The sequence below is a fragment of the Phyllobates terribilis genome, unplaced genomic scaffold (genome assembly GCF_046119375.1).
Source record: "Phyllobates terribilis strain yellow unplaced genomic scaffold, ASM4611937v1 Scaffold_4__5_contigs__length_816908805, whole genome shotgun sequence".
NCBI lineage: Eukaryota > Metazoa > Chordata > Amphibia > Anura > Dendrobatidae > Phyllobates > Phyllobates terribilis.
Window position 1 is genome coordinate 131,892,819 of NW_027362764.1, and position 27,870 is coordinate 131,920,688.

Consider the following 27,870-nt stretch of genomic DNA (forward strand, 5'->3'; position numbering starts at 1 on the left):
TCTAAAAAGGTCAAAATTCTGAGCTTATTAAATTCATATCTATATATCAGACGCTTTAATTTTTTGCTACAAAGCTTCAAATCATCTATAATAAATTAAATATTAAAATTGTAATTTTATGCTAAGAAAATGGAACAAAAAAAATCAAACTTACTTTCATCGGCAATGAACTCTTCATAGGATGACCAGGTTGTGTTATCCATGCCCCAGTATAAACCGTTAGAAAGGCTTTGATTATATTCTTCAAAATTTCTAACACATTTTTGTTTTAAGTGGCCCATAAAGAGCTGTAGCCCTATCAGGGCAAAGACGCTCAAACAGAAAACTGTTAAAATCATAACATCTGCAAGCTTCCTTACTGACTGGATAAGGGCTCCAACAATGGTTTTCAGTCCTGAGGGAAATAAAGAAACATTTAGAGACTGCACATATACAGAAGTGTATAAAAGATCTAGAAGTCTGTGAGATCTCTGAACTATTAGGGCTATGGTATTCCTTACAAAACAACTCCATATTAGAATAGTTTTTAAAGGTGTTTTATTTGTAAGTTTAAAAGGCTAAAGCAAAGTCAAGCTTTCTGCTTCAAGATGGTAAGTAGGTTTCAATAGTGGAAAAACTTCACTTGCTTCACATGAACTATTATACCGCATGTAAAGGTATGTGTACACTGAAAGATCTCACTCCAAAAGTGGAGATATTGTTTAAGATTTATGGATCATGGCTGAGGGATTTTATAGCACTTTTTCACGAGAGTATTAATGGTTAAATCATTGCACACGTAGAGATGTACAATAGAGTTGGTGGAGTTGAGGTTGGTACATGGAAGAAAAAATATTAGATATTAGATGCTGTAACATTAAAGAGGTTTTCCACTACTATTACACTGATGGCATATACTATGATAGATCAGCACTATAAGATCGGCGGAGGTCTGATACCCAGCACCTACACTGATCAGCTGTTACAAGCTGCGATATGTTAGTATTAGAAAACCATTTTAAAAATGTTTTCCCACCATTTAATACATTGACACAGGATAGGTGATAAATGTATGATCGCTCAGGGTCTGACCACTGGGACCCCCACCGATACTGAGAACAAGGATTCCAAAGTCACAAACTGAGCGGTGGTACACACGAATGATCACCACTTAATTAACTTTTATGAGACTGGTAGAGCAGCTATCACTGTCAATCCCACACAAATTAATGGAGCAGTGGTCGACCATATGCACAACTGTACTATTCACACAGGGGATAAAGAAACCCATGATCTACAAGGGCCCCAGTAGTTGGATCCCCAGTGGTCATACAATTATGATGAAGATAGAAGATAAATGTACTAGAGATAGGGAGAGGGGGAGAAACTCTTTTACATTTCTCTTGACTGGAACTAAAAAACTCAATCCAATAAATCACAGCTCAGATGATTATCCTTCTGTCTCAGGCTTTACAGTTGCATAAGCATTTGGATAGGAAGAATGGTCCGGCAGCTGCCAAATACAGATTCCTGGCCGCCAATGCTGGGGTATAATTCATCCAATAATGGAATGCATTTCCATTGCTTCAAGGGCCAATGGTGGCATGTTTTAGATCTCTCCAATTACACTTGTGTTGTACATATTGATCTTGTCCTTCGGTACAGTTGCTTAACAGTCGAAACCCAGACTACAATCCTCCCAAAGGACAGCACAGTGCTGATACTATAGTTAGGACATACTAGTTTTAAGTCTTGAGCATTTCAGCACTTGGTGGTCTATTCTTGGACATTTTGTGGTTCACTATGTAGATATTGGCCTGAAAAGCTTCTATTTTCTTGTTCAGCTGACCATAGAGACATTATTAAGTAGTAAATCTGAAAGGCTACCTGTTTGGAAAAATGTTATTCAGGGCCGTACGATTTGTGCACCTTTAAACAATGAGTGTGACCAAACCTAGGAATTAAAAGTAGTGTCCACATACCTTTGGCAGTATAGTCTACATGCTGAAAATCAAGCCATCTAAAGTTGACACATCTTTGGCCTACAGCCCATATTATCATTTCTTTTTTTTTTTTTTTTTTAATTAAAGATTATGCAGGTGTAAGTTCATCTTCAATTTACGTTACTTTCAATTTGGTCATAAGGAAGTTAACAATCATCTACTGGAGGTTCTCGCAACCCAAACCAGAAATGGTGATAATTAATGAGGAAACAAATACATTCATACTGAGTTACTGTTGTTAATGGTGATTCTTACAATAGTTTTTGACTTTGTAACATAGGGGTGCCTCGTAAAATAAGAAAAAGTTGTAATATTTTAAACAATGTATCCACTCCACTGGTACTAGGTCCATTGCTGTGTCTACAAATACCTCCCCACCATCATGTGTCAAAGCACAAAATGCAAGGCGATGACAATGAAAAGTAGCTGGGAACATCAGTACTAACAGAGCTGGATCACATTATAGAGTGATTGGCCTCTTTTTTAGTCTATTAATATCTTTATTGTTAGAGTCTAAAGAAATTCATATTCAGACATTTGTCAGTATGAGGATCCACTGGTGATTTAATATCTATGGAGCCGACAAAGCAATAGAAAGGAATGGTTACGTTAGCTATGATCGATATGTCTTTTCCGTTTTGATCCATTTGTTAATGGATCCTAATGGATTCTGACGGATCTCAATGACTCATGTCTCCAAGCAGGTTTCCATTTTAAAGCTTTGCAAACTAAATTTAGAATTAGTTCCACTGGCATCGACAATGGCATACATTATCACTTAGCTTTTCTCTATGTAGATGAATCTATAATTTAGGAAAATTCCAGAAGCAATTTAAATATGTATATAATTTTTAGTTGGAAAGTGTCTCTTCTATATATTATATTGCCTGGATGAGGATCGAAAACATAATAGGAGTCAGCATGGTTTGCCTCTTTTTTTTTATGGAATTTATCAATGTAGATTAGGGATTTCTGCTCACTGTGATTTAGAATGACCTAAGGTACCATTCACATTAGACCAATATTGTCAGAACCCTCCAATATCGACGAGTTCAGCCAATAGTCTAATGTGTATAGGGTCACCAGCTAACGGATGATCAGGAGAGATGTTGATTGCACATGTCTGATTTCAGACTGCCGATCGCATTGTTCTCAAGGAGAGAAACCACTGGCCGACGGGTCAACCGGTGGCTTTCTCATAGAGATCACGGGAGCGCTCGCTGAACTAGCCACCTGTGAATGAAGAGTCAGCTAACATGACTGTCAGCACAATGATCCGCTAAAGCATCGATCGGCTGATTTCCATCTAATATGTATGGCCGGCTTTAGTCTAACGATAGATAAGATTCTAATATTGTTTTTCTTTTCTGGAATTGTCTCTTGTTTGATCAAACACATTTCATTGAATATTTAATTCCATATTTAGTTCATCATCAAAACTGTCAGTTTTTTAAGAAAACATGTTCAGACACCTGGATTAGGACAAACCAAATTGTAAGTAAAATCAGATATAAAGATACAAAAATGAAAACATTTATAAGCATGCAATACCAAGCAGAGAAAGACAGAAGCCCAAACCACTCTCTACCACAAAGCATTCTCGTAATAATGATTTGATTCATTTTTATCTAGATCATCCTTTAGAGGCGTTGGTAATGTATATTACTGCAGAGCAAAAATTTGCAGCCGCCCTTTTTTTATCAGACTACAGTAAAATATTAGGTCATATGAAAACCTGGACTTATTTTTATATAGTACTTATTATCTGGAATTAAAGAGAACACTTTGCCATTTGTTGTGTGATGCAAGAAAATACATAATCAATGCTCTCGTATATATATATATATATATATATATATATATATATATATATATATATATAGGGTGGGCCATTTATATGGATACACCTAAAGAAAATGGGATTGGTTGGCGTTATCAACTTTCTGTTTGTGGCACATTGGTATATGGGAGGGGGAAAACTTTTCCAGATGGGTGGTGACCATTGTGGCCATTTTGAAGTCGGCCATTTTGGATCCAACGTTATTTTTTTCAATGGGAAGAGGGTCATGTGATACATCAAACTTAACGAGAACTTCATAAGAAAAACAATGGTGAGCTTGGTTTTAACGTAACTTTAATCTTTCATGAGTTATTTTCAAGTTTCTCTTTGTCTACAGCCATTGACATGTCGCAAAGGTTAACACGTGAGGATTGTGTTGATGTCTGGTGAAAGCAGTACCCGGGTCATTGCAGCAGATTTCAATGCAAGACACCCTACGAGACCACCCATCTCCCATGCTACAGTTAGCAAACAGCTTGCCAAATTTCATGAAACAGGTTCAGTGTTGGATTTGCCAAAATGTGGACGCAAGAAAACTGTCACTAATGAAGAAACATCAGTGGCTGTCCTAGCTTCATTCAGCAAGAGCCCACAGCGTAGCACTCGCCGCATGTCACTGGAGAGTGGCATCAGTCGAACATCCCTTCGGCGGATATTAGCTGCTCACAAATGGCACTCTTACAAAATCCAGCTGATGCAACATCTCAACGAGGATGACCCAGATGGCACACTGAATTTGCAGAATGGGCAAAACAAAAATTGGAACAGGACCCTCAGTTTACAGAGAACATTATGTTCAGTGATGAGGCAAACTTTTTTTTGTGAATGGTGAAGTTAACAAACAAAACCACCACTATTGGTCTGACACTAACCCACAGTGGATAGATCCTTCAAGACTGTTTGAACACAAAAATTGATGGTATGGTGTGGTATATGGGGTACAAAGATAGTGGGACCATTCTTCATCAATGGAAACCTCAATGCCACTGGATATCTGAAATTGCTACATGATGATGTGTTGCCCTCTTTATGCACTGAAGATGGCACGTTCCCTGAGTTTTTCCAACAAGATGGTGCACCACCACATTATGGGTGTCAGGTCCGAGCATTCCCACATGAACAGTTTCCTGGAAAGTGGATTGGTTGTCATGGGCCAGTTGAATGGCCATCAAGGTCTCCCGATCTGACCCCCTTAGACTTTTATCTTTGGGGTCATCTGAAGGCAATTGTCTATGCTGTGAAGATACGAGATGTGCAGCATCTGAAACAACGGATACTGGAAACCTGTGCTAGCATTTCTTCTGCGGTGTTGCTATCAGTGTGTCAAAAGTGGGAGAAGAGGTTTGCATTGACAATCCAACACAATGGGCAGCACTTTGAACACATTTTATAAGTGGTCATAAACTTGTAAATAACTCATGAAAGAATAAAGTTACGTTAAAACCAAGCACACCATTGTTTTTCTTATGAAAATCTCAATAAGTTTGATGTGTCACATGACCCTCTTCCCATTGAAAAAAATAAAATTCGATCGAAAATGGCCGACTTCAAAATGGCCACCATGGTCACCACCCATCTGGAAAAGTTTTCTCCCTACCATATACTAATGTTCCACAAACATGAAGTTGATATCACCAACCATTCACATTTAATTTAGGTGTATCCATATAAATGGCCCACCCTGTATATATGTATATATAGATACACTTCTTGGCCTGAAGTTGTCTAGTTTTTGACTTCTATTTTATAAATTTGTTTTTCACCAGGACAGTAATAAAATACTTTCGAAGCTACAATAAAGTGATTATTTTTTGGCAATAGGTAGACAGGTTCCATTTCCTTTCATTAAAGCACCTGTCTGGCATTGGGGAACATATCTGCAGTCATTCTATGTGACTGCAGAGTTCTGAATCCTCACAGAGCACGCATTATGCACTGTGAGGATTCTCTGGTGCTGACGCCAGGAGTGGTGGGCTTGTGACGGCAAGGATGCAATTTGCATATTTCCGGCCACATGATGACTAGACGTTTCTAGCCTCGTTTGATACACTTGGATTACAATGAGTGACATTGCACACGTCTAGTTGGCAAGTGACCGCATAACTGCAAATCACATACTTGCAGTCTCACACCCACTGCTCCTGAAATCGGAGAATCCTGACAGCTCGCAGTGCGTGTGCTGCAAGGATTAGCAAGTCTGAAGTCTCACATAGTGACTGCAGACTTGTAGCCTAAGGCTGGACAATACCTTTAAGGATGATGAGAAAGGAGGTTGTAAGGGGCTATTAAGCACTGAGGCAAGGCTGTCAAATGTCCAGAAATACTTACACAATTTATGTATTTTAATTAATAGCTTACAATCTAATGGTGTTGCAACTGATGATATGTAGTCACCTATTAATAAATCAGAATATGGCTCCTTAGATTGGGCAGTGTTAATGTAGGGAACACATTTTGGTATCTATACACTCAGGACTTTAATGGGAAAAATCAGAGTTTCAAATTTATTAAAGATTAAATGGCGATAGAAGGTAATTTACTTCAAATGGGTTTTCCACTTTCGAGAAAATAATCCTCGAATGATTGTATACAAATAGTGCTCACCATCTCCTGGTCCAGCCCCTGCTCTCGCCTGTCTTGGTATTTTGGATTGCAATGGTGACATCACAACTACAGCACACATCACCACTGCAGCCAAACACTGAGCTCTTCTTCCGAGTAGACGTCATAAGCCACACAGCTCAATGACTGGCTGCACCGGTGACATAGACTATAGTCGTGATGTCACCTCTACAGTCAAAACACAGACCTGAGCAGAGAGCCAGCGTTAGATCTGTCTGTATTTCTTTACAAGAATCTAATCATTTGGGGACAGCTTTCTTGAAAGTGGAAAACCCCTTTAAGGAATTTATGAATTAGGGTTATAACTTGGGCACTAATAATAAATGCCACCTCAGCATGATTTGGTAAGCAAATGTGGTTTAAAGCATTAAAATAACTGTGTAATCTTAATAGAAGCAATAGATATGCCTTATAAATCACTGTATTTTTGTGATACACGATTGCCAACGTCTGAGAAAGGATGTTTGCCTATAGATTTTTTTCATGCAGACCTATCACCTTTCCATGCAGGTCAGAAATGCTAAGCACTAAGGCTGAACGAGACTTGTCTTCAGGATGTAATTCTGTGTTCCTGTAAAGTGTCCAGCAAAGCTGCTAGTTCTGCAGATCCAGAATATTTTTTTCTAAACTTTAGAACATCTAATTATAACATTACATAGAATACTAATTATTAGGTGAATGTAGTTACAGTCCATAGGATAAATACACAGGCTCAGAAGGATTTTTCTCATGTGTCAAAACACTCCTTCTGCAGGAGTTGCAATAGCATCTAAAATCAATTTTGCTGTCAAATGAAGGATAATAGTAGAGAAAACTCTGCCGCTCCTCCAGACCTAAACTATGTCTGATTTATATTCAATACAGGGGCGTACTTGTTTAAAGCTGTATGAAATTACAGCTGGGCTTTCCTTTCGCGCAGTCAATTATTAGGAAGAAGATCCTCATTTTGGTAATAGACTCACTGAAAAATAGTGACACGGCAGAGTAAAAAAATTTTTTACTAATGTTTTTAATCAGAAAACACAATACAACTTCTTCCTTACTTTGTGAAGCTATGTAAGTTTGTAAGGGAATACATCTTTTACACAGGACCTATCACAACATTTTTTATATTGAACTGGACACAGAATGTCATAGTGGCCGGAGAGCAAAATAAAATGTTTAGGTTTTTTGTCTCTGTGTTGCAGAGATATTAGCAAAGTATTTGGCCCCTAATAGGTTGATCTTTTTAAAGTCTAAGTGGGTGTTATCAGACCATTTTCACTGGGGGTGTGTACTTCTTCCCCCTGTATGGAACTGACCAATCATATGCAGGCAACAACACTCAAAGGAAAAAAGAACACACACCCAAAATAGATTAGAGCAGGTTTCTATATGAGTATACGAGATGTAATGATACAGCTCTGATCTAACCTCCTGCATGAGTCAGTGTGGGGGAGAGGGGTAGTTTAACTGAGACTACCTTTGTCAAACTACAAACCCTTCTATTAGATCTCCTACTTTCATAGCCTGCCCGTACTAGGTCTGCCAGAACTCACACTTATGTCTGTTGTGCTTAACTTGTAATCATTCCGCAGTGAGAGCAGAGCAGGGTATCATTACATCTCACACAGGAGTAGTCCAGAACAGGCAGGTTACTCCTGTGTGAGATGTAATGACAACCCTGATCTCATTGCAGGGAGATTACAAGTTGCCTGGCTGCAGCAGAAATAAGTGTGATTACTGACACGTTCCCGGAGAGGCAGTGTGAGGGAGAGAGGCAGTACAGCAGAGGTGGTAGTGCTACGAAATGAGGAGAGCTGATAGAAGGCTTTGTAATGTGACACAGCTAAACTCAACTGTACCACCCGCCATCCACACTGACTCATGCAGGAGGTTAAACCAAGAGATCAGTGCTGTATCATTACATCTCACACACTGAGAAACCTGCTCTAAGCTATTGTGGGGGTGCGTACTTCTTTCCTTTGAGTGTTGTTGCCTGTTTATGATGGGTCAGCGCCATTCAGGGCAAAGAAGTAAACACCCCCAGTGAAAACTATCTGATAACACCCACTTGAATTAAACAAAAATTAACTCATTAGGGACAAAAAACTTTGCTAATATCTCTGCAATGGAGAGGCACAATGAGCTGTGCAGCCACTATTACATCCTGTGCCCAGTTCAATTTGATAAATCTGGTGAAATGTCCTCTTTAAGGAGTACATCCTCCTCTCTGTTTCAAAGTCATAGTACAGAGATGCATTCATAATTTTGCTGGTTGTCAGATCTCAAACAGCTGGTTCACACTAGCGCTAGGAATTCCATTTTTCTTTTTCATTTTAGATACAGAAAAACAGAATTCATGTAGGAAATAAATCAGTCACATGGCAGACACAAGCAGGGCCCCATTAACCATTATGCTAATGGATAAAAAAAAACTTTTTTGTTTTCAAGAAAATTAGAGAACCTACAGCTGCAATGGTCATGAGGGACATGAGCTGGAAGATTCAGTCTGCTTGCTCTTTCTTCTGGCTTGTATGGCATCTGACCACTGCAGCCAATCAATGGCTGCTTATTGGCTGAAACTGTCATGTGACATGTCCCCACCAGCAGAGAGGAGACAAGCAGGGGATGTGGGCAGCAGCACTGAGGAACGGAGGGGGGGTTCAGTAGATGAGTATATGTTTATTTTTTTATTTTCAGACCATAATCTGCCAATTTTTAAGTAAAAAAGTGGAGGTCAGCCCCTTTAGGGAGGCATGATTGCTGGATTAATAAAGTTTAAGAAGCAGTGCTAATTAATTCATTGATATAAGAATTGTAAGGAGAAGGAGTTTAACAGAATAGCTGGGACTTTACTGCTACTTTGTATGTTTAACTATGATTTTCCAAATGCTATATGAAATCCCATAGTCTCGATGCTGAGAATAATATGACCAACATGATAATCAACACTGATGGTTTTATGACATATGCACCTAAAGTTAGTATTTCTATAAATTATTGTACACTGGATTTCCAGCAGCATTCATCAATATGAAAATGTCTAAAATATTCATTCTGCAGACAAGTCACATTCGCGACATACAACCATTCCTGAGAAATTTTAATGTCAAACACTGTCAGTGAGACATCAGTTTGGTTAATAGGAATGGCATGTGGGCTTACACAAGCAGCCTTAGTGTTTAACCCAATCCTCACCTGGAATGACCGAGATTGTTTTCAAAGCTCGAAGTACTCTGAATGTCCTTAAAGCTGACACATTGCCCAGGTCCACAAACTCAGTGGCATATCTGTAATAAGGGAAAGTCACACACAAACGATAGCAAAACTCCATCCAACAAACGACAGCAAAAGAGGGCAAATGGGGCACAGACTGAAGCACTTGCAGTAGCCGAGAACTAAAGAGGGGGGGGCGATCTTACCTGGGATTACTGATATAGTTTTCAGAGCTCTCAGCACTCTGAAAGTTCGTAGAGCTGAAACATTGCCTAGGTTTACAAACTCTGTTACATACCTGTAGAATCAAACCATAGTTATTTGGAATCAAGGAATGGTGGAAGCTACTGCATGAACGCTGAGACAAGATACCAATGTTATCCAGCCATGGGAAAAAAAGGAGCAGGATGGAATTAACAGGTTGTATGGACCAGTAGGAGTACTCATGGAAAACAATGGTAAATTATTTCAGCAGGTGAATGAGGTCAGGTGTTGGACATCGTAGGATGCCAAAAATATGATGCCGACTTGGAAATAAATGAACAGCAACCAAGCATTTCCATGACCATGTACATGACAAGAGCACACGACTACAAGGTCGCAGCTAACATGTGTCCTTGATATATGCAAACAAATGTCACATACCAATGGTGGCTATCCTGTCTCCCAAATATGATTTACATTTTACAGTAGCTATTTTGCAGATATTAAAGGGGTTGTCCTCTATTTTAATAAATCTGTTGTGGACATGATTTTATGGCACTTACTAATATATACTGTAAATATTCCAAGTTCTGGTCTTTTGTAAAATGCTGCCCACTTGTTAGTCCAGCCTTACTGCACAGCACTATCGTTTGCAGTCTTTTTCAATTGGAGGAGGCCAATGGACAGGTCTAGCCACAAGCTCATCACTACAGCCATGCTGAGAACAGCAGAGCTGTGCCGTCCACGAGGAGGGCAGCACTAACAAAGGAGGAGAACCTGAAATACTTATAGATCAGTAAGTACCAGAAAATCATGTCCGCACACTTTTGTCAAAATAAAGATAAAGTAGATAACTTCCTTCAAAGGGAATCTGTCAGAAGGTTTTTGCTGTGTAATCTGAGGACCGCATGGGATAGGGGCTGAGACACAGATTTCAGCGATGTGTCACTTGTTAGGCTGTGTGCTGTTGTTTCCATTTAATGAATGTTTTATCACCAGAAGATTATCACTGCTCAAGCTAGCTACCTGGTGCCAAGTGGTCCAACAACGCCCCCTCCTCTGATAAGCAGCTCACTGTCAATAGACAATGTGCACAGAAAGCTGTGACTCAGTGGTGTGGACGAGGGCAGCTTTCTGAGCTCTGCTGCATATAAAAACTTTGATTGTGTCACAACTGCTGCACCCAGTAATCTAAGTGATACATCACTGGTATCAGGGTCTCTTTTCCTACATTATTCTTCTCTCAGATGAGGTAGCAAAAACCTGCTGACAGTTTCCCTTAAAGTGAAGCCTTATCACAATGAATGCACTAGTCAAAATAGTTGTAACCATTTCTTATTCATAATATGATTATATGCCGACATACATAAAGTAGACAAATTGGAAAAAGGTCCTAAAGAAAAATTTTGCATGCCCAGACCATTATTCCCATTTACCCTCCCTGGCTCATACCACAGTATCGTTAAAAGTGTCTGCTAGATGAACACCCTGCATTTTGCAATTGATTTATGAGAAAGAGATATTTAAGACCCTCTGAAATGGTTCTCAGTGCCACATATCACTACCACTTTAATTGCTATAGTGTAATGCTATTTGTTGAGAACGTTTCTTATTTCTTGTTCTTTTCATTATCTTCTAAGAGCTTCTATTAGTGACTCTCATTTCCTTGTCTGCTGAAGGTTGATTCTGGGAAGTTACTGTTTTCACAATTTGCCTCAGAGATTTTTTTTTATATCACAAGCCCCTGGGGCAGCAATGAGCAGTTACTGTACATATGAAACTGTATAAAACTATGTTTATTAATTCTCTATACAGGACAGGAATATTTTATATAAATTCCTGGAAAGCTCATGCCATTAATATACTAGTAACATAGCAGTAACTGCGGCACCATGGGTGATATTGTGATTCTAATCGATCAAAGTGAACCAAAATGAGTTGCACAGCCAGACATAGCTAATGAACATGAATGTTTCTGGGAGAATTTTTTTTTTCTAATCTCAAATATCCCCCCTTTTATATGGCAGGATAATATTCTAAATAGCAATATATTATTTCAATTTTCTTTCTGGTTTATGGGATCGAACCATTATGCAGTTTACACCAATTGTCTGGCTTAAAACTACTTAAAATGCATAGTCACCCAAGAGGGAGCATGGCCGAGCGAAAATGACAAATTCATCAGAATTTACCCTACAAAGGAGGCATAAATGACAAGAGAAATATACGTTGGTCTCTGAGTTCCATATATATTTTTCAGTGTTGCATTGGTGCTCAAAGATACATCAAATTCATTAAGATGCCCACATCTTATTCCAGCGCACCTTTTATCAAGTATGAAACGTCAGTGTTGACGAATGTGGGCCTTTGTGTCATCAGCCTGTCTGTTTTTAAAAATGACCTCACAGCAGAAAATTTAATAAAATATTAAAAAAATGCCCAAAACACAGCACTAGTGGTCTTCGCCGGTCTGTGTTTGTTTCCTTGATGTGCCATCCAGGTGTCCATGACTGCTGCAGTTAGTGGAGCTGCCTTCATGTATAGCTCAAGACCGCTTACGCCAGGGATTGCCTACAGCAGTGATGTTATGGACGGCGTGTCATGACTACAATGGAGACTGGCAGAGAGCATTGGAGCAACCGAAGATTTAAAGGGAACCTGTCACCAGGTTTTTCCCCATATAAAGTACGGCCAGCACCTGTAATCGAACATATACATTATTCTATAAGGCTGCATATCATTGCGCTCTGCATAACACAAAAAATAGCTTTGATTACTTTCACCTATGGCGCGGTCCGGTCCGATGGGCGTCTCTGGTCTTGATCCGGCGCCTTCTCTGTTCTTGTGATCACCGTCCTCCTTCTTGCTTTGTATGGATGACACGTCCTACGTCATCCACATAGTATCTTCCATCGCACTTCTGTGCAGGCACACTTCTCTCTGCCCTGCTGAGGGCAGAGTAAAGTACTGTAGTGTGCATGTGACGCGCCCCCTGGGCCATATTCTTTTAGGGGGAATATCCGGAGCCGGATCAGATGGGGGTTGTAGTCTTCCGAGTGGCTGTGACCCGGTCCGTGCCCAGGGTGTCAAACTGAGTTGTATGTGGCAGTCCTACAGATGTTATTAAGTTCTTTATTGTCGACTACGCCACCCGTTGTGTTGCGGTCACTATGGCCGCCGCTGCAGCAGGGTCCGCTGAGGCTGGTGGTGTAGGTGCAGCTTTGGTGATATAACCCCCAACGGGTGGGGTATAGCCTCAGGGGGATCAGGTGCAGAGGATGGGAGTTGTGGTGATGCAGTGTAGACGGCAATCAGAGACAGAGTCGGGTTATGCAGTTTAGGATGTTTACTCACTGCTGATGTTCTGGTCACTCCAGCTTCGAGTGACCTCCCGAGCCGTGCTGCGTCCACCAGGTTCTGGATCCAGCCAACTCCCAAATAAGTCCGGAGCGTGACCCTGAGCTCTCCTTCTGTCCTTTCTCTGGCCGTCCCCACTATTGATCCACCCAGGTCCAGCTCCCTCGGGCCTTCTGTTGGGAGACCCTTGGCCTTGGGTTCCCTGACCCTCCTCGTGGTATGCCTTCGTGGTGGATGTGGTGGGTGACCGTGGCAAACGCTGCCCACGGTCTCCGGTCTCTGGCTGGGGAGTGTTTTTACCCCCACCAGCTTGGGTTCCGGTACCCTGATGCCGACTCTTCACCCAGGGATTTAATTTGGGGTCTTAGAGTCCTTTCTTCTGTTTCCCCCTCTGGGTCTCTCTCTCTCCTCTCTCACTCTGGGTCTCTCTTCTCCTCCGCTCGCTGACTTTCTCTCTGCAACTGACCCTGTTCTTAGTTGGTGCCCACCTTATATACACCCTCTATGTGTGAGCTCAGGTGCCCAGCACCCAATGAGCTCCTATCTTTACCCAGGCTGCTCCCCCTATCTGCCCCTACACTACTTGGGATGTTCCACCCCCCTCCCACTCCAGCCAGGAACAGACTCGGTCGTACCTGCACATTTCTAAGTGGGAGTACCGTCGGTCTGCTCCTCGGAAATGGGATGTGTGTAGTGCATGCAGCCTACCGAGCTCAGGTCCACACTCCATCCTTACCCGGGAGTGGAATATCACACCTCTGGGTTGAGGTGCAATACCCCTGTAGCAGCCGAATCCTCAGGGTGCTACATTCCCCCCTGGTAAATCACAGCACGTCCTCGGGCTGTAAGACATAAACACCAAACATACACATTTTTTTTTCATAAACATATAAAACATATTAAACAACATATCTTAGCAGATAAAACATTCTCGTCGCCTCTGGCTCCTCCTCCGGTCACTGTGCAACGTGTGACCGGGTAAAGTGCGACAGTCTCTCTGGAAAACTGGTTTTCCTATAAAACCGGTAGGGGGCGCTTTAGGACGCGCAACTATTTACAAGGGTATGTGGCCGCTCTCAGTCCTCGGCCAGGTAATGGGAATAGTGATGACCGCTCTCAGTCCTCGGTCAGTGGGATTTAGGGGTTAAACGGGTAAACAGTTCACACATGCTGGTCCCAACGGGGACTATATTAGCAACAGCAACAGTTTCAGTTTACGGTTTCAGTTTACTGTGCCCCGACGGGCAACTATATACAGCTCCTGCTTCGCTGTACTTAACGACGGCGTCCTCCTGCTCTTTCTTTATTGTTACCTTTGGCTCTAGTTTCAGACCCGTCCGGGTCCTCTTGTTCCTCCTCCTCACACCGCAGCTCTTCCTCCGTCAGGCGATGCACATGGAGGGCGTAGGGACCTTTGGCACACTTGTGCCGAGTGAAGGTGACCTCGTCCCCGATGTAAAGGTCACGACCTCTGTGTCCCTCCGGTAGGTGGGACTCAACGTCTCTCCTGGTTACGAAGACGTCGCCTAGGGTGTGGTGGTCTCGGATGAAGCCCCACCCATGCTGCATATTAAACTTTATCACAGTCCCGGTGGTGCGGGGACTATGCGCTGCACGGGGGTCTCTCCTGGCCCGGCTCTTCTGCTCCGCGCTCCTTACTTGAGCTTGCTGTTCCCGGACCCGCCTCTCTCTCCGCTCCCTCTCAAAGTCCTCGAGCTGTTGGCGGCAGCACTCAGCACGCTCCGCTGCAGCTGCCCGAGTCTCTTGAGTGAATCCCATAAGATCTTCTCCGGTGGGGTCCCACTCAAACTGTGCTTCCGCTAGCGGGGGCGAGATCCTCTTCACGGGCTTTGGAGCCGGGATCAGGGGTTCATCCAGGGGTCTCTCTCTCCGGAGTCGGGGATGGTGGAACTCCGGTGGCCATATAAATGGCTGCCCATCCGGGCACGTATGCTGGGCGTACAGGTCCTCTCCCAGATGCGGCACTTTAGGTCTTATGGGCGCGGTGGTGTTAGCGCCCGGGTTGCCCGGGCCTTGCGGCCAGGCCTGGGGTATCTGGAAAGTGAAGGGCACCGTAAGGACGGCGGCGCCCTGGGCTACTTGGCCCTGCGACCAGGCCGGGGGCTCCGCGGAGGTAGGGGGCGCTGTTGGTATTGCGGCGCCCGGGGGTACTAGGCCTTGCGACCAGGCTGGTGGTACTTCCTGCTTGGTCACGCCCGGGGTCGAGGCGTGTGACGTCACAGGGGTCGCGGCTCCCGTTTGAGGCCTAGTCTGCGGCGGTGACGTTGCAGCGACGGGCACGGCAGGATAGACTTCGGGCTCTGCGACGGGGAGCTGGGGCAGGTACGCGGTTTCCCGGTTTGGGGTATAGACGTCCCCTTTACCTGCCTCCACTCGTTCGGCTCCCTTCTCGGCGCCGTCTCCGGCCTTGAGTCCTCCCGCGCCATCCTCAGAGGCGGTCGGTCTCCTCGTCTTGGGTGGCGTGCTCCGCTGACGGGTCTCGGTCTGCTGGGCCATCTCACGGCTCCACTCCGCCAACGTCTCTCGCTGCACCCGGGCCATCCTCCTTGCGAGGCCCTCCAGAGCGGTCTGCGCACACTCCCGGTCTCGGGGGAGCTGTGCTAGGACCTCCACTAGGCCTAGTGGGGTCGTTACTTTCAGCAGGCTCCTGACCAACGGGTCGGTGCTGCTCTGCTCTCCTTTTGTTGTCTCCAGCAGGCTCCTGGCCAGCGGGCCGGTGCTGCTCTGCTTTCTCGCCATCTCCGGGCAAGCTCCTCCGATATTCTTCTCCAGGCTTCTTGCCTCCGGGTGCGCTCGCTCTAGACTGCTCCAGGCGGCACCCATCTTTGTTCTCTCCTTTCGTCTCCTCCCACCTCGAGGGCGGTCCCGGGGCCACTTGGTGACTGTCAGCTCCAGGGGCTGTTCTTTCACGCTGACAGACACCTCTAGCATCACAGTCTCTGTTGGTGGGGGCGGTTTCCACTTTTGGCGCCATTTTCGGTCCTGGCCCACGATGGGAGGTGGCCTCCTGCCACCCTCTGGCACGCCCATAATGGCGTCCGCTCTGACAAGGCGGGAAACCTTTGGAAATGGCGGGAATCGCTTCCCAGTGGCGGGAAACTCTGCAGATGGCGGGAAAACGCTGTTAATGGCGGACAACCGGCTGGAATCGACTGGTGATGGGGTCCGATGGCGGGGACCCTCCGGAACCGGCAGGAGACTTCTTTTTGAGGTAAACTCGTTCTTTTCTTCAGGCACGCAGTACCCGGGTGTTGCGGGCACGTAATCCTGCCGACTACGCCAAAGTTGACGCGCCCCCTGGGCCATATTCTTTTAGGGGGAATATCCGGAGCCGGATCAGATGGGGGTTGTAGTCTTCCGAGTGGCTGTGACCCGGTCCGTGCCCAGGGTGTCAAACTGAGTTGTATGTGGCAGTCCTACAGATGTTATTAAGTTCTTTATTGTCGACTACGCCACCCGTTGTGTTGCGGTCACTATGGCCGCCGCTGCAGCAGGGTCCGCTGAGGCTGGTGGTGTAGGTGCAGCTTTGGTGATATAACCCCCAACGGGTGGGGTATAGCCTCAGGGGGATCAGGTGCAGAGGATGGGAGTTGTGGTGATGCAGTGTAGACGGCAATCAGAGACAGAGTCGGGTTATGCAGTTTAGGATGTTTACTCACTGCTGATGTTCTGGTCACTCCAGCTTCGAGTGACCTCCCGAGCCGTGCTGCGTCCACCAGGTTCTGGATCCAGCCAACTCCCAAATAAGTCCGGAGCGTGACCCTGAGCTCTCCTTCTGTCCTTTCTCTGGCCGTCCCCACTATTGATCCACCCAGGTCCAGCTCCCTCGGGCCTTCTGTTGGGAGACCCTTGGCCTTGGGTTCCCTGACCCTCCTCGTGGTATGCCTTCGTGGTGGATGTGGTGGGTGACCGTGGCAAACGCTGCCCACGGTCTCCGGTCTCTGGCTGGGGAGTGTTTTTACCCCCACCAGCTTGGGTTCCGGTACCCTGATGCCGACTCTTCACCCAGGGATTTAATTTGGGGTCTTAGAGTCCTTTCTTCTGTTTCCCCCTCTGGGTCTCTCTCTCTCCTCTCTCACTCTGGGTCTCTCTTCTCCTCCGCTCGCTGACTTTCTCTCTGCAACTGACCCTGTTCTTAGTTGGTGCCCACCTTATATACACCCTCTATGTGTGAGCTCAGGTGCCCAGCACCCAATGAGCTCCTATCTTTACCCAGGCTGCTCCCCCTATCTGCCCCTACACTACTTGGGATGTTCCACCCCCCTCCCACTCCAGCCAGGAACAGACTCGGTCGTACCTGCACATTTCTAAGTGGGAGTACCGTCGGTCTGCTCCTCGGAAATGGGATGTGTGTAGTGCATGCAGCCTACCGAGCTCAGGTCCACACTCCATCCTTACCCGGGAGTGGAATATCACACCTCTGGGTTGAGGTGCAATACCCCTGTAGCAGCCGAATCCTCAGGGTGCTACACATGCGTCAGCGCTCTTTAACCTTTCCCCGCGCATGTGCACTGCAGTACTTTACTCTGCCCTCAGCAAGCCAGATAGAAGTACACCTGCGCAGGAGCGCGAAGGAGAACACTGTGTAGATGACGTGAGCCACACGAAGCAGAAGGAGGATGGCATCGCGAGAGGAGAGAAGGCGCAGGGTGAAGGCCAGAGATGTCCATAAGATCAGACCGCCCCGTAGGGAAGTATAATAAAAGCTATTTTTTGTGTTCTGCAGAGCGTAATAGAGACATATACACAGCATTCTAGAATGCTGTACATGAGGGATTACAGGTGCTGGCTCTACTTTAGATGGGAAAAACCTGGTGCCAGGTTCCCTTTAACAGGAAAGTTCTAGTTATGTTTAATTGATTGCATTTGTTGCTATAAGTGAACTTTTAAAAAAAAAAATTTAAGAGTTCAAAATCCAGTAAATCCTTTTTGACTTATATTTATATAAAAATGATTGCATCTTTAAGTTTGAATTATAACATCCCGTTTCCATAACTAATACCCATGAAATATATCAGACATACAGACTGTGAACTGTATATACAGCCCAGATACTGGTTACTAAAGTTTTAACTGCACCTTTCTACAGATTAATCTGGCTTGTGTACACAACCATAAAATTCTGACAAGTGCTATCTGTCGTTTTGACGAATAGCACTTGTCCCCATGTTATTCTATGGGGCCGTGCACATGTATGATTCGGTTCGAGGAAAAAATTGCAGCATGCACGAGTCAAATCCAATTATCGGATCGCACTCCAGCCATTTATGTCTATGGTTCCATGGAAAAAATGGGACTGCATTCGGATGACATCAGAGTGCAGTGTGATTTTCACGGACTGACGGAATGGAGAAGCTGGAGAATTTTTTTTATTATAGTATTTTCTTCATCTGAGAAAATCAGATCACACTCTGATCAAACTATGATCAGAGTCTGATCAGTGTGTGATCAGCATAATCGGACAGATTTTTTCGGACGATAGAAAATTGGTCGTGTGACCCTAGCCTAACTTCAGCAAATGTGGATTGTTATGTCCCAAGTAATAAATAAATGAACATTTATTGGCATCTAATCTGAGTTCTTCTGTGCTGGGTTTCCAGACCTTGTGACCCAGCAGACGCACAACTTGTTGATGAGAAATGTGATATTAAAAGGGTGAGAAACATAAAACTAAAGTTGTTTATCAGTTAAACTGATTCCACCAATAAATTAGGACTAAACATTGTAATTTTCTAAGATAAATATTTTTAGCACTTCTTCAGAGTTCTATTTTTATTCCCTGATCCATTCAACTGATGAATGAAACATTAAATAGTAAATTGCATGAAAATGACAATAAATTACCAGCAATCATTGCTTGTTACATTGGAGACAATGTTATTATTTAGAAACCACAACTATTTCAATTTCTGGCTAAACAAAAGGAAATAGATGAATCTAACATTCATTTACGTGTTTGATTATTCTAACTTCGATTTTTTTTTGTGCACCCGTAGACCTGAATAGGGGAGCCTCATCCGAAATATAGAGAAGACAAGTGCATGTTGCAATTTTTTCACAAAGACATTCAGACCATGTAAAAAAATGATAATTTGAACATCCCTATTGAATTATATTAGTCCGAGTGCTGATTTTTTGCCAGACGGCATTAGGACAAAAAAATATGGTCAAGTGAACAACGCCATATATGCATGCTTTGGTCAAGAGTCATCACTAGACAGCAATGACACTGGTTACCCGTCATAAAAGAATTTTCACCCTACCTACTGTCAGGATTGAACTCATGGCAATGTCCATCAGGTGTCCAACCCGAATTTTTTAAGCCACTGACCAATTGTCAGGGACTTCAAAAATCTCGATTTGTAAACCCTTGAAGAAAATGGACACATTCAGAAGCAAAATTTTTGTTTAAACCCAATTGCAAAACATATTTTGAGCCGAGTGTAATTAGCTTAATCGGCCCGAGTCTCTCTCAAGAGAGAACATACGGCCATCTGACTTCGGCCTAACACAATAACCCAGGCTTAGTATTGAGTGCTCAAAGTAAATAATTTGTGCCCAAATACTAATCATATACACATATTACTAATAATAAATGATAACACACTTATGCAAGGTAAGCCAAATATCACAACATTTTGTATACATCTAAAATAAAATTTAGAATGATACTCACGCCATGACAATAACACTGAAGTCCAACCAGTTCCATGGGTCCCTCAGGAAGGTGAATTCTTTTAGACAGAATCCTCTTGCCAGAATTTTTATCAATGATTCAAAAGTATAAATGCCAGTGAAAGTATACCTGGTGTGCAAGAGTGTACAAGGGAAGATTCGGTTAATACTAATCCAAGTGTGGCACTTAGGAAAATCCCAACAACATGGTCACAAATAGATGTCTGTGATGCAGGTGAGACTACCGTAAATGTATCCAACATCGTATAGCTCATGATGTAATACTGAAATCTAATATAAAAAGTACCAGCTGGGTTGGAACCTCTTGTAATAAAGTGATAGAGTATTCCCACCCATTGTTTTGGGTCTTACAGGATTATACACCCCTGTGCCTTTTTATCTAGTGTACTGACAACAAGTTGTAAAAATTATTAAATCCTAACTACACTTACCAATGCTACAAATCAAGGCATCACTACATTTAAAGAGGTTGTTTAGGCTGAAATGAAAAGTCTGCAGTCAACTATGTGACTGCTGACTGCCAAATTGTGACAGTGTGCAAGACCTAAGAAATTGATTTTGTTGCTCTTCAGAGCAGCTAGTTCGTCAGTTTGGGAAATTGTAAAGTGCTGCAGAATATGTTGGCACTATATAAATAAAAATTATTATTAATTATTATAATGTACTTACTGTCATAATTCCCATTAATTTCCCGTGCGGGTGGGCGGCCATGTAACTGCTCGTATGCAATTTGCATACTAGCAGTTACATGCTGACTAGACTCACTTGGCTTCTCTCGACAGAAGAGAATTGAGAGAAGTGAGTCAGGAAATCGCATACATTTGGTCACAAGACAGCCCATCCACACAGGGAATATAGAGGAATCACGACAGTGTGCGCATCGCACACTGTCACAATTTGGCAGTCGGCCTTCACAATGAGTGACTGCAGACTTTTTAATTCAGCCTGGACAATCTCTTTAAGGGGGCAGACAGAAGGTCTTATTTGTGGTGCAAGGATCACATCACAATCCTCGGACTGACCGTCAGCTCTCCTGACCCGAGAGTGACAGCTGCATAGAAATATATCACGCTGTCACGCTCGGGTTAGGAGAGGTGCCGGTCAGTCCATGCACTGCGATGCAATCCTCGCACGAGAGATATGGCCGTCTGTCTGCGACCTTACTGGATTTGTCAGGATCTTACACTAGAGAGCTGATGAACATTATGTTAATTCTCTTTCCCAAGCTGATAAACTAGCTGCTCTGCAGAGCAACAGAATCAATTTCTTGGGTCTTAGGGTACTTTCACAAAAGTGAATATATGCAGATTTTCCTTTCTGATTATTTGGGTAGAAAATCAGCAAAAGAGAACAGTACCTCAGAGAGGATGTGATTTTGCTACATCCACGGGCAGCAGGCTACATAAGAAACCATGCCAATCTGTGCAGGAACTGCTCTGCAGAGTGGATTTTATATCTGCAGCATGAATTAGTATGCAATGCTTAGGGCAAAAACTGTGCCAAATCCAAAGAAAAATATTCAAAAAATGTGCATGTCACACTTACAAAATTTGCGAGGGATTCATCTACGAGTGATTTTTTCACTCATTTCATGTGGATATAGACATAATCTTTTACGACTTCTAGAGGGAAAATAGCGGATGACCACCAGTTTTCAAGATTTCAATATCCAGAGTTGTGTGCTAGGCAAGTGGGAAGGGTTATTTCCAAAATCTGAACTTATCCACTATCCATACGATAGGGAATAAACTTGCTGATCACTTGGCGTCCGACTAATGGATCCCTCAGCGATCCCAAGAACAGGGTTCTAGAACCCCAGGAACAGGCCGGCCAGTCTTGAATGGAGCAGAGGTGCAAATGTTCAACCTCTGCTCTGCTCATTTTCTGTTTAATTGCTAGAGAAAGTCAAGTACATCACTCCACTGCTTCCAGCAGTCCCATAGATAATGAAGAGATTGGAGGATAGGCAAGCGTACCTCCACTCCATTCAGCACTGGGCTCTGCAGAGTTCAGTTCCTGGGGTCCCAGAGCCCTGTTCTCAACACTGCTGTGAATTCCAGTAGTTGGACCCCAGCGATCAACAATTTATCTTCTATGCACTGGATAGGGGATAACTTGTAATTTTGGGAATAGCCTTTTAATGGTTAACAGTAGACTTTACATGATTTAGTAATGCTGCTTAAAACTTAGCCATAAAACTAAACTAGGTAGATCCCACTTTTTGGTTGACTTACATTATGCAAATATTTTGCAGCAAAATAGACACATTGGCATATTTAGGCCGCACCCTTTCCAATTCCATTGAGGCTGTGTATACACAATGAGTTTTTGGTGCGTTTTTGACACGCATATTTTTTCAGAGTCAAAAATGCAGCATCTTACAGTTCCAGCAAAGTGGATGTGATTAATAGAAATCTCCTGCCTACTCTGCTTTTCTTTAACGCTGTTGAAACTGACCTGCGGTGCATTTTTCAAATACGCAATGTGTCAATTTCTCTTCTGAGTTTTCTGTGCAGATTTTCCCCATAAACTTGCATTAGATGCAGAAAATCCACAGGTAAAAAAACACACGTGAATTTTTAGTGCGTTTCTGCGGCAGAAACCCACCAAAAATTCATGTAATTTGCACCTAAGTATGTCAATAAAGTTTTAGCAAAGCAAAAAAAAATAAAGTATCAAAAACAAAGCAGCTTATGACATACAAAAAAAGAGACAAAAACACATAATAAAAAAAACGATAAAAACGCATATAAAAAAACACAAGTAACCTAATTTTCATAATAAGTGCAGAAATTTTGCAACATCAAAAACTCACCAAAAGCTCATCGTGGGAACGTAGCCTCAGCCTCCTTTTAAATCTCTAGAACATGATAAATGTGGTGTACAGCAATTTTTTTGTTGCAAATTGAGCCAAAATTTCAGCCGGTATAGCTTAGTAAATCTTCCCCTTTGTATTCCGTTACTATATTTTAATACTTGTTCTACCTACAGTATTATTAAAGGCACAGGCGACTTATACTATATGAATATTAGATATCTGTTTTCTTAGTGTTTTGTTCCATCCCTGGTGATCTCAGAGTTACATTTTTACCCATAAAATAACTGTTTACAATGTTTGAAGATACTCTGTACAAGTGATATACGAGTATTGGGATATCTATTTGTATTTAATAAAAACATGAACGAATAAATACAAAATATATTAATTATAAAAAGCAAATATAATACATAGAGAGCACATCAGGGTTGATAAACATCAAGCTTTAATTCTGTCGGTAAAATAGTTTCGATTAACTGACACTCCATGCAGATATTATTGCATAGTTAATCATGCACATGCTGAGCAATATTAATAGTGTCTGTCTGTTAAGTAGACGACGTTGAGGACATGAGTCTGCAAATAAATGGAAGCTTCAATCCAGCATCTCCGTATGGACTGGCAATAATTAGATCAAGCATGGGCGCCACATCCTGCAAATCAATTCATTAATGAGCATAACCTACATAGGGAAATGGAACCTCAATGTATCATGGTGAATTCTGTTTTCTTGTTATGCAGTATGGTTTACACGCATCATACCTCTCAGCTCTTAGCAGGGTTACATAGCAAACGGTGTTCATATGTACATACCCATTTATGCATCAGCTTTTATATTGAAACTGGAGCAAACAGCATCATAAGATCTAGGTCTTCTGCCTAGTGTGATCAGTGGGGGCTCACCATCTTTTCTGCATGACCCAAAACCCCATGAAAGGGTCCTAAATAGTGTTGAGCCACCCCCGTAGTGTTCGAGTTCGGTTCGGTTCGTCGAACACCCGTGTGTTCGCCGAACTGTTCGTCGAACTGTTCGTCGAACACCTTCGAACACCGTTAAAACCAATGGCAGGCAAACAAAAACACATAGAAACACATAGAAAACACCTTCAAAGGTGTCCAAAAGCTGACAAACTGCTCAGAAGACACAACTAACACATGGAAAAGTGACAAGTACATATAGTCATGCGAAAAGAAAAGAGGTGGAGGAGTAAAAGGAGGGGGAGACACAGATATAGGCATGTCATGCCCTTCTAAAATCCAAAAAGTGAGAAGCCGAGACGGCCAGTCCGCTCCTGCCCGTGCCACCTCCGTGTCGCCGGGTTTGTGCCAGAGCCGCGGTGAACCCTGACGGCCAGCCCCCCTCTCCCAATACTGGTGCCTGTCCGCTGGTGGGTCGAGAGAGCCCCCCTGTGGTGGAGGCAGCTCTAAGCTTTTTAATTTAAATTGTCCCTCTAATTTGAATGAATACACTTTAAATCCATTTACAAGGATCTATTGGAGGGCAAGTCTCATGCCAGCAGCCGCGTAATTCCAGCTCCAGTAGCGTCCACTAAAGCTGCTGCAGTTAAAAAGCTTTTATAAGGATCGAGCTCGGCTGTCCACCGCAAGGCATCCTAGTGCCAGTCCTAGCCCCTATGCCTTGGGGTGCCTCCTGATGCTCTTCACTAAGTATCCCGTGGTCCCGAAGCATTTCCTTTGAAAAAATTAAGTGTCCAAACTACAGGTGGTGTAGCTTGCTTAACAGCCGGGATAATCCGCTGACTAGCAGACACTGCTACTAGGCACAAAGTATTTCCTGGGCTAGATGCAGTTAAAAATTTGTAAGTAGATACTCTCGTTGGATGCTGAGAAAGCATTCCATAGAGTCTCCTGGCACGCCATATATGATTCTCTTAAAAAGCTTGGGGTAGGGGTCTAGGGGACCCTTTTATAGCCAAAATCACGGCCCTGTATCACAATACGTCACCTAGGCTGAAGATAAATGGAACTGTAGCACCGAGGGCTCGGTTGCTACAGACGTATTGCACCTCACCCAGAGGTGTGATATCTCACTCTCAGATAAGGATGGAGTGTGGATCAGGACCCGACACCTGCATGCATTACACCACATTGCCGTGGGGCAGGGCGACCAATATGCCCCTGAGATGGGCACGACAGTCCCTGTCCCTGGCTGGAGTGGGGGGAGGGAACACTGAGGAAGGGGAACCCTGCAGTGCAGGAGCAGGGAGGAAGCAGTTCCTGGGTGCATTGAGAAGGGAGTATAAAAGGTGGGCACCATCTTAGTTCAGTGCAGAGAAGTCTGAGCAGAAGTGGCAGGGAGCAGGGGCTCTGCATGAGCTCTGCTCCGGAGGCGGGCCTAGTAACAGAGGCCCAGGCCTGCAAGAGGGAGAAGGAAGGAAGAGGAGCGGAGAAGGCTCCAGGAACGAGGAATGAAGGGATCCCAGGGGTGCGGACGGGCGAGTCGCCACCGCACGCCCGAATCCACCTGCGTGGAGGGGTCAGGCCAAAGGGGGAGACCGGTCCCCGAACTAGTGGAGGCAGGAAACGACCCTCAGCTAGAAACCGGAGGCTCTGACATTTTATGTGGCGCAGCCCCTTGCTCCACCCGCTAGGAAGGCACCACATAGGGTCAGGGAAACTGGCGCCAAGTTTACCAAGAGGAGGCCCGAGGCAGCCGGACAGAAGTGTTGGTAAGAAAGGCCAGACAAAGGACACACAAAGGGGGTCCTGTGAAGCGCTCCAAAGTTATCTGGGAGTTGTCTGAGCCCCTCACCTGGTGAGCACAGTACGACGTGGGCAGCCGTTACCTGCAGACGTGGTCTGGATAATAAGAACTGTGAGTAAAGGCCCTGAACTGCATCACTGACTCCGTGTCGTTACTGCTGCTGCCCTGCACCATCACCCCCATCCTCCGCATACACTGCCCTGAGGCTATACTCCTCCCGTGGGGAGTTATGCTACGCTCTGCTGCACCCACAACACCAGCCTTAGCGGTCTGCCCTGTAGCGGCGGTTCACTCTGACCGCAATCCACGGGTGGCGTAGTCGGACATTTAAACATCAAAACCACATAAATAGTTCCGCCACTGGTTTGACCGCCCTGAGCCATGGAACCGGATCGCCGCCACGAAGACTACAACCACCAGCATCCACCAAAAAGTGTCCGGCTCCGGGTGTCCCAAGGCCCAGGGGGTGCGTCAGAACATTTTCATCACCTTTCACAATCACCAATGGGACAAGGCAGGGATGTCCTCTGTCCCCTCTCTTATACATCCTAGTGACGGAGCACCTGCTCTCATCAATTCGCCATAACCCCAATATTAGGTGGATTGAGGTGGGAGGCACCGAGTACAAGTGCTCTCTATTTGCTGATGATGTCCTAGTATATATCACTCAATCACATATATCCATCCCTGCTGTTATGGCTGAAATAGATCACTTTGTTACATGGTAAAATTTTAAAATCAATGCAGCGAAGTCTGAGGCCCTCGATGTCTCCCTCCCTAAATCCATATAGGATTCCATCCAGTCCAACTTTCCCTTTGCCTGGCCCTCACAGGGTATCAAATACTTAGGAATTCCTATTCATAGAGACCTCTCCCATCTATGTTATCTTAATTTTGGGCCCTTTATTGAACAATTCCATACAGACCACGGTTGGCAAGTTAGAACTGTAAGATTCACTACGTGAACCACTGGTGTTTTGTGGAAAAGCACATGTACACCGCGTTCCAAATTATTATGCAAAAAGTGTTTAGGAGTGATAAGGGAAGAATTTGTTTGTTTGTCAGTTAAACTCATTGATGGTGATGTGTGTCAGGGCTCTTTATATCACTGTAAGCAATTGCAGACACCTGTGCTAATTAGTTTGGCAGGTGTGTCCAATGAAAGGCAAGACTACTTAAGAAGGCTCTCTCACATTATTAAGCAGCCTACATTTTCTGCCAAAATGGGAAAGAAAAAGGATGTGTCGGCTGCTGAGAAGCAACAAATTGTGGAGTGTTTAGGTCAAGGCATGACTACAATCAACATTGTGCGATGATCAGGATGAAGTGTCTTGGCAATCAAGAAGTATGTAGCTGATTCACAGTACACACGTGTGCGTGCTGATAAGGGCAAATTGAGGACTCTTTCCTACAGGCAATTACGTCAGGTTGAAACAGCAGCGGCAAAAAAGCCTTGTCATAGCAGCAGACAAGTTTTTGAAGCTGCTTGTGCCTCCAACGTCCCCCGAACAACAAGATGCAGGGTCCTTCAGAGGTTTGCAGCTGTGCATATGCCATCCTGTCGACCTCCTCTATCCACTTCACACAAGCAGAAACGGCTCCAGTGGGCCAAACATTACATGAAGACTGATTTCAAAACTGTTTTGTTCACGGATGAGTGCCGTGCAGCGCTCGATGGTCCAGATGAATGGAGTGGAGGATGGCTGGTTGATGGACACCCCACGCAAACACGGCTACAGCGCCAACAAGGAGGAGGTGGAGTAATGTTTTGGGCTGGAATCATGGGGAGAGAGATTGTCGGCCCCTTTAGGATCCCTGAAGGCGCTAAAGATGAACTCCATAATGTATGTGGATTTTCTCAAACAGCACTTCCTGCCATGGTTCAAGAAGAAGAACCGTGTATTTCACAGCAAGATCATTTTTCTGCATGATAATGCACCATCTCATGCTGCACATAAAACATCTGCATCTCTGGCTGATATGGGCATAAAAGGGGACAAACTTATGGTGTGACCCCCATGCTCCCCTGACCTCTACCCCATTCAGAACCTTTGGAGCATCATTAAAAGGAGTGTCTATGATGGCGGGAGGCAGTTCACATCTAAGCAACAGCTCTGGGAGGGTATTCTGTCCTCATGCAAAACAATTGAAGCAGAAACCATCCAAAACCTGACAAATTCAATGGACGAGAGAGTTCAGAAGCTCCTTTCGAACAAGGGGTCCTATGTGAAAATGTAACATCACCTAGAATAAAGTTTTGAGTTGAAAACTGTTTGATTTCAGTTTCTAACAACCTGCTAATGCTTATAATTTCAAAAATGACCATTTTTTTGGTCTTTATTAAAATGAAAAGGTTGATCGAAAAGTTTGGGGGATCTAAGAGTGTGGCAACCCAGTAGTCATGATT

General features: G+C 44.0%; 1 protein-coding gene across 12 annotated transcripts in view; it reads right to left on the reverse strand.

Annotated features, from left to right (window-relative positions):
- LOC141265097 (sodium channel protein type 5 subunit alpha-like) overlaps nt 1–27,870 on the reverse strand; it is a 558,194-nt gene that overhangs the window by 329,385 nt on the left and 200,939 nt on the right. For 9 of the 12 annotated variants that reach the window (XM_073677736.1, XM_073677738.1, XM_073677744.1 and 6 more), the window contains exons 5-7: nt 19,901–20,029; nt 9,625–9,716; nt 155–394 (exon numbers count right to left, since the gene is read on the reverse strand). In XM_073677736.1, coding sequence (XP_073533837.1) covers nt 155–394; nt 9,625–9,716; nt 19,901–20,029 — 461 coding nt within the window. Of the gene's footprint in view, nt 1–154; nt 395–9,624; nt 9,717–9,848; nt 9,941–19,900; nt 20,030–27,870 lie in introns of all 12 variants that reach the window. The other 3 variants (XM_073677746.1, XM_073677735.1, XM_073677745.1) reach the window with 1 other exon arrangement.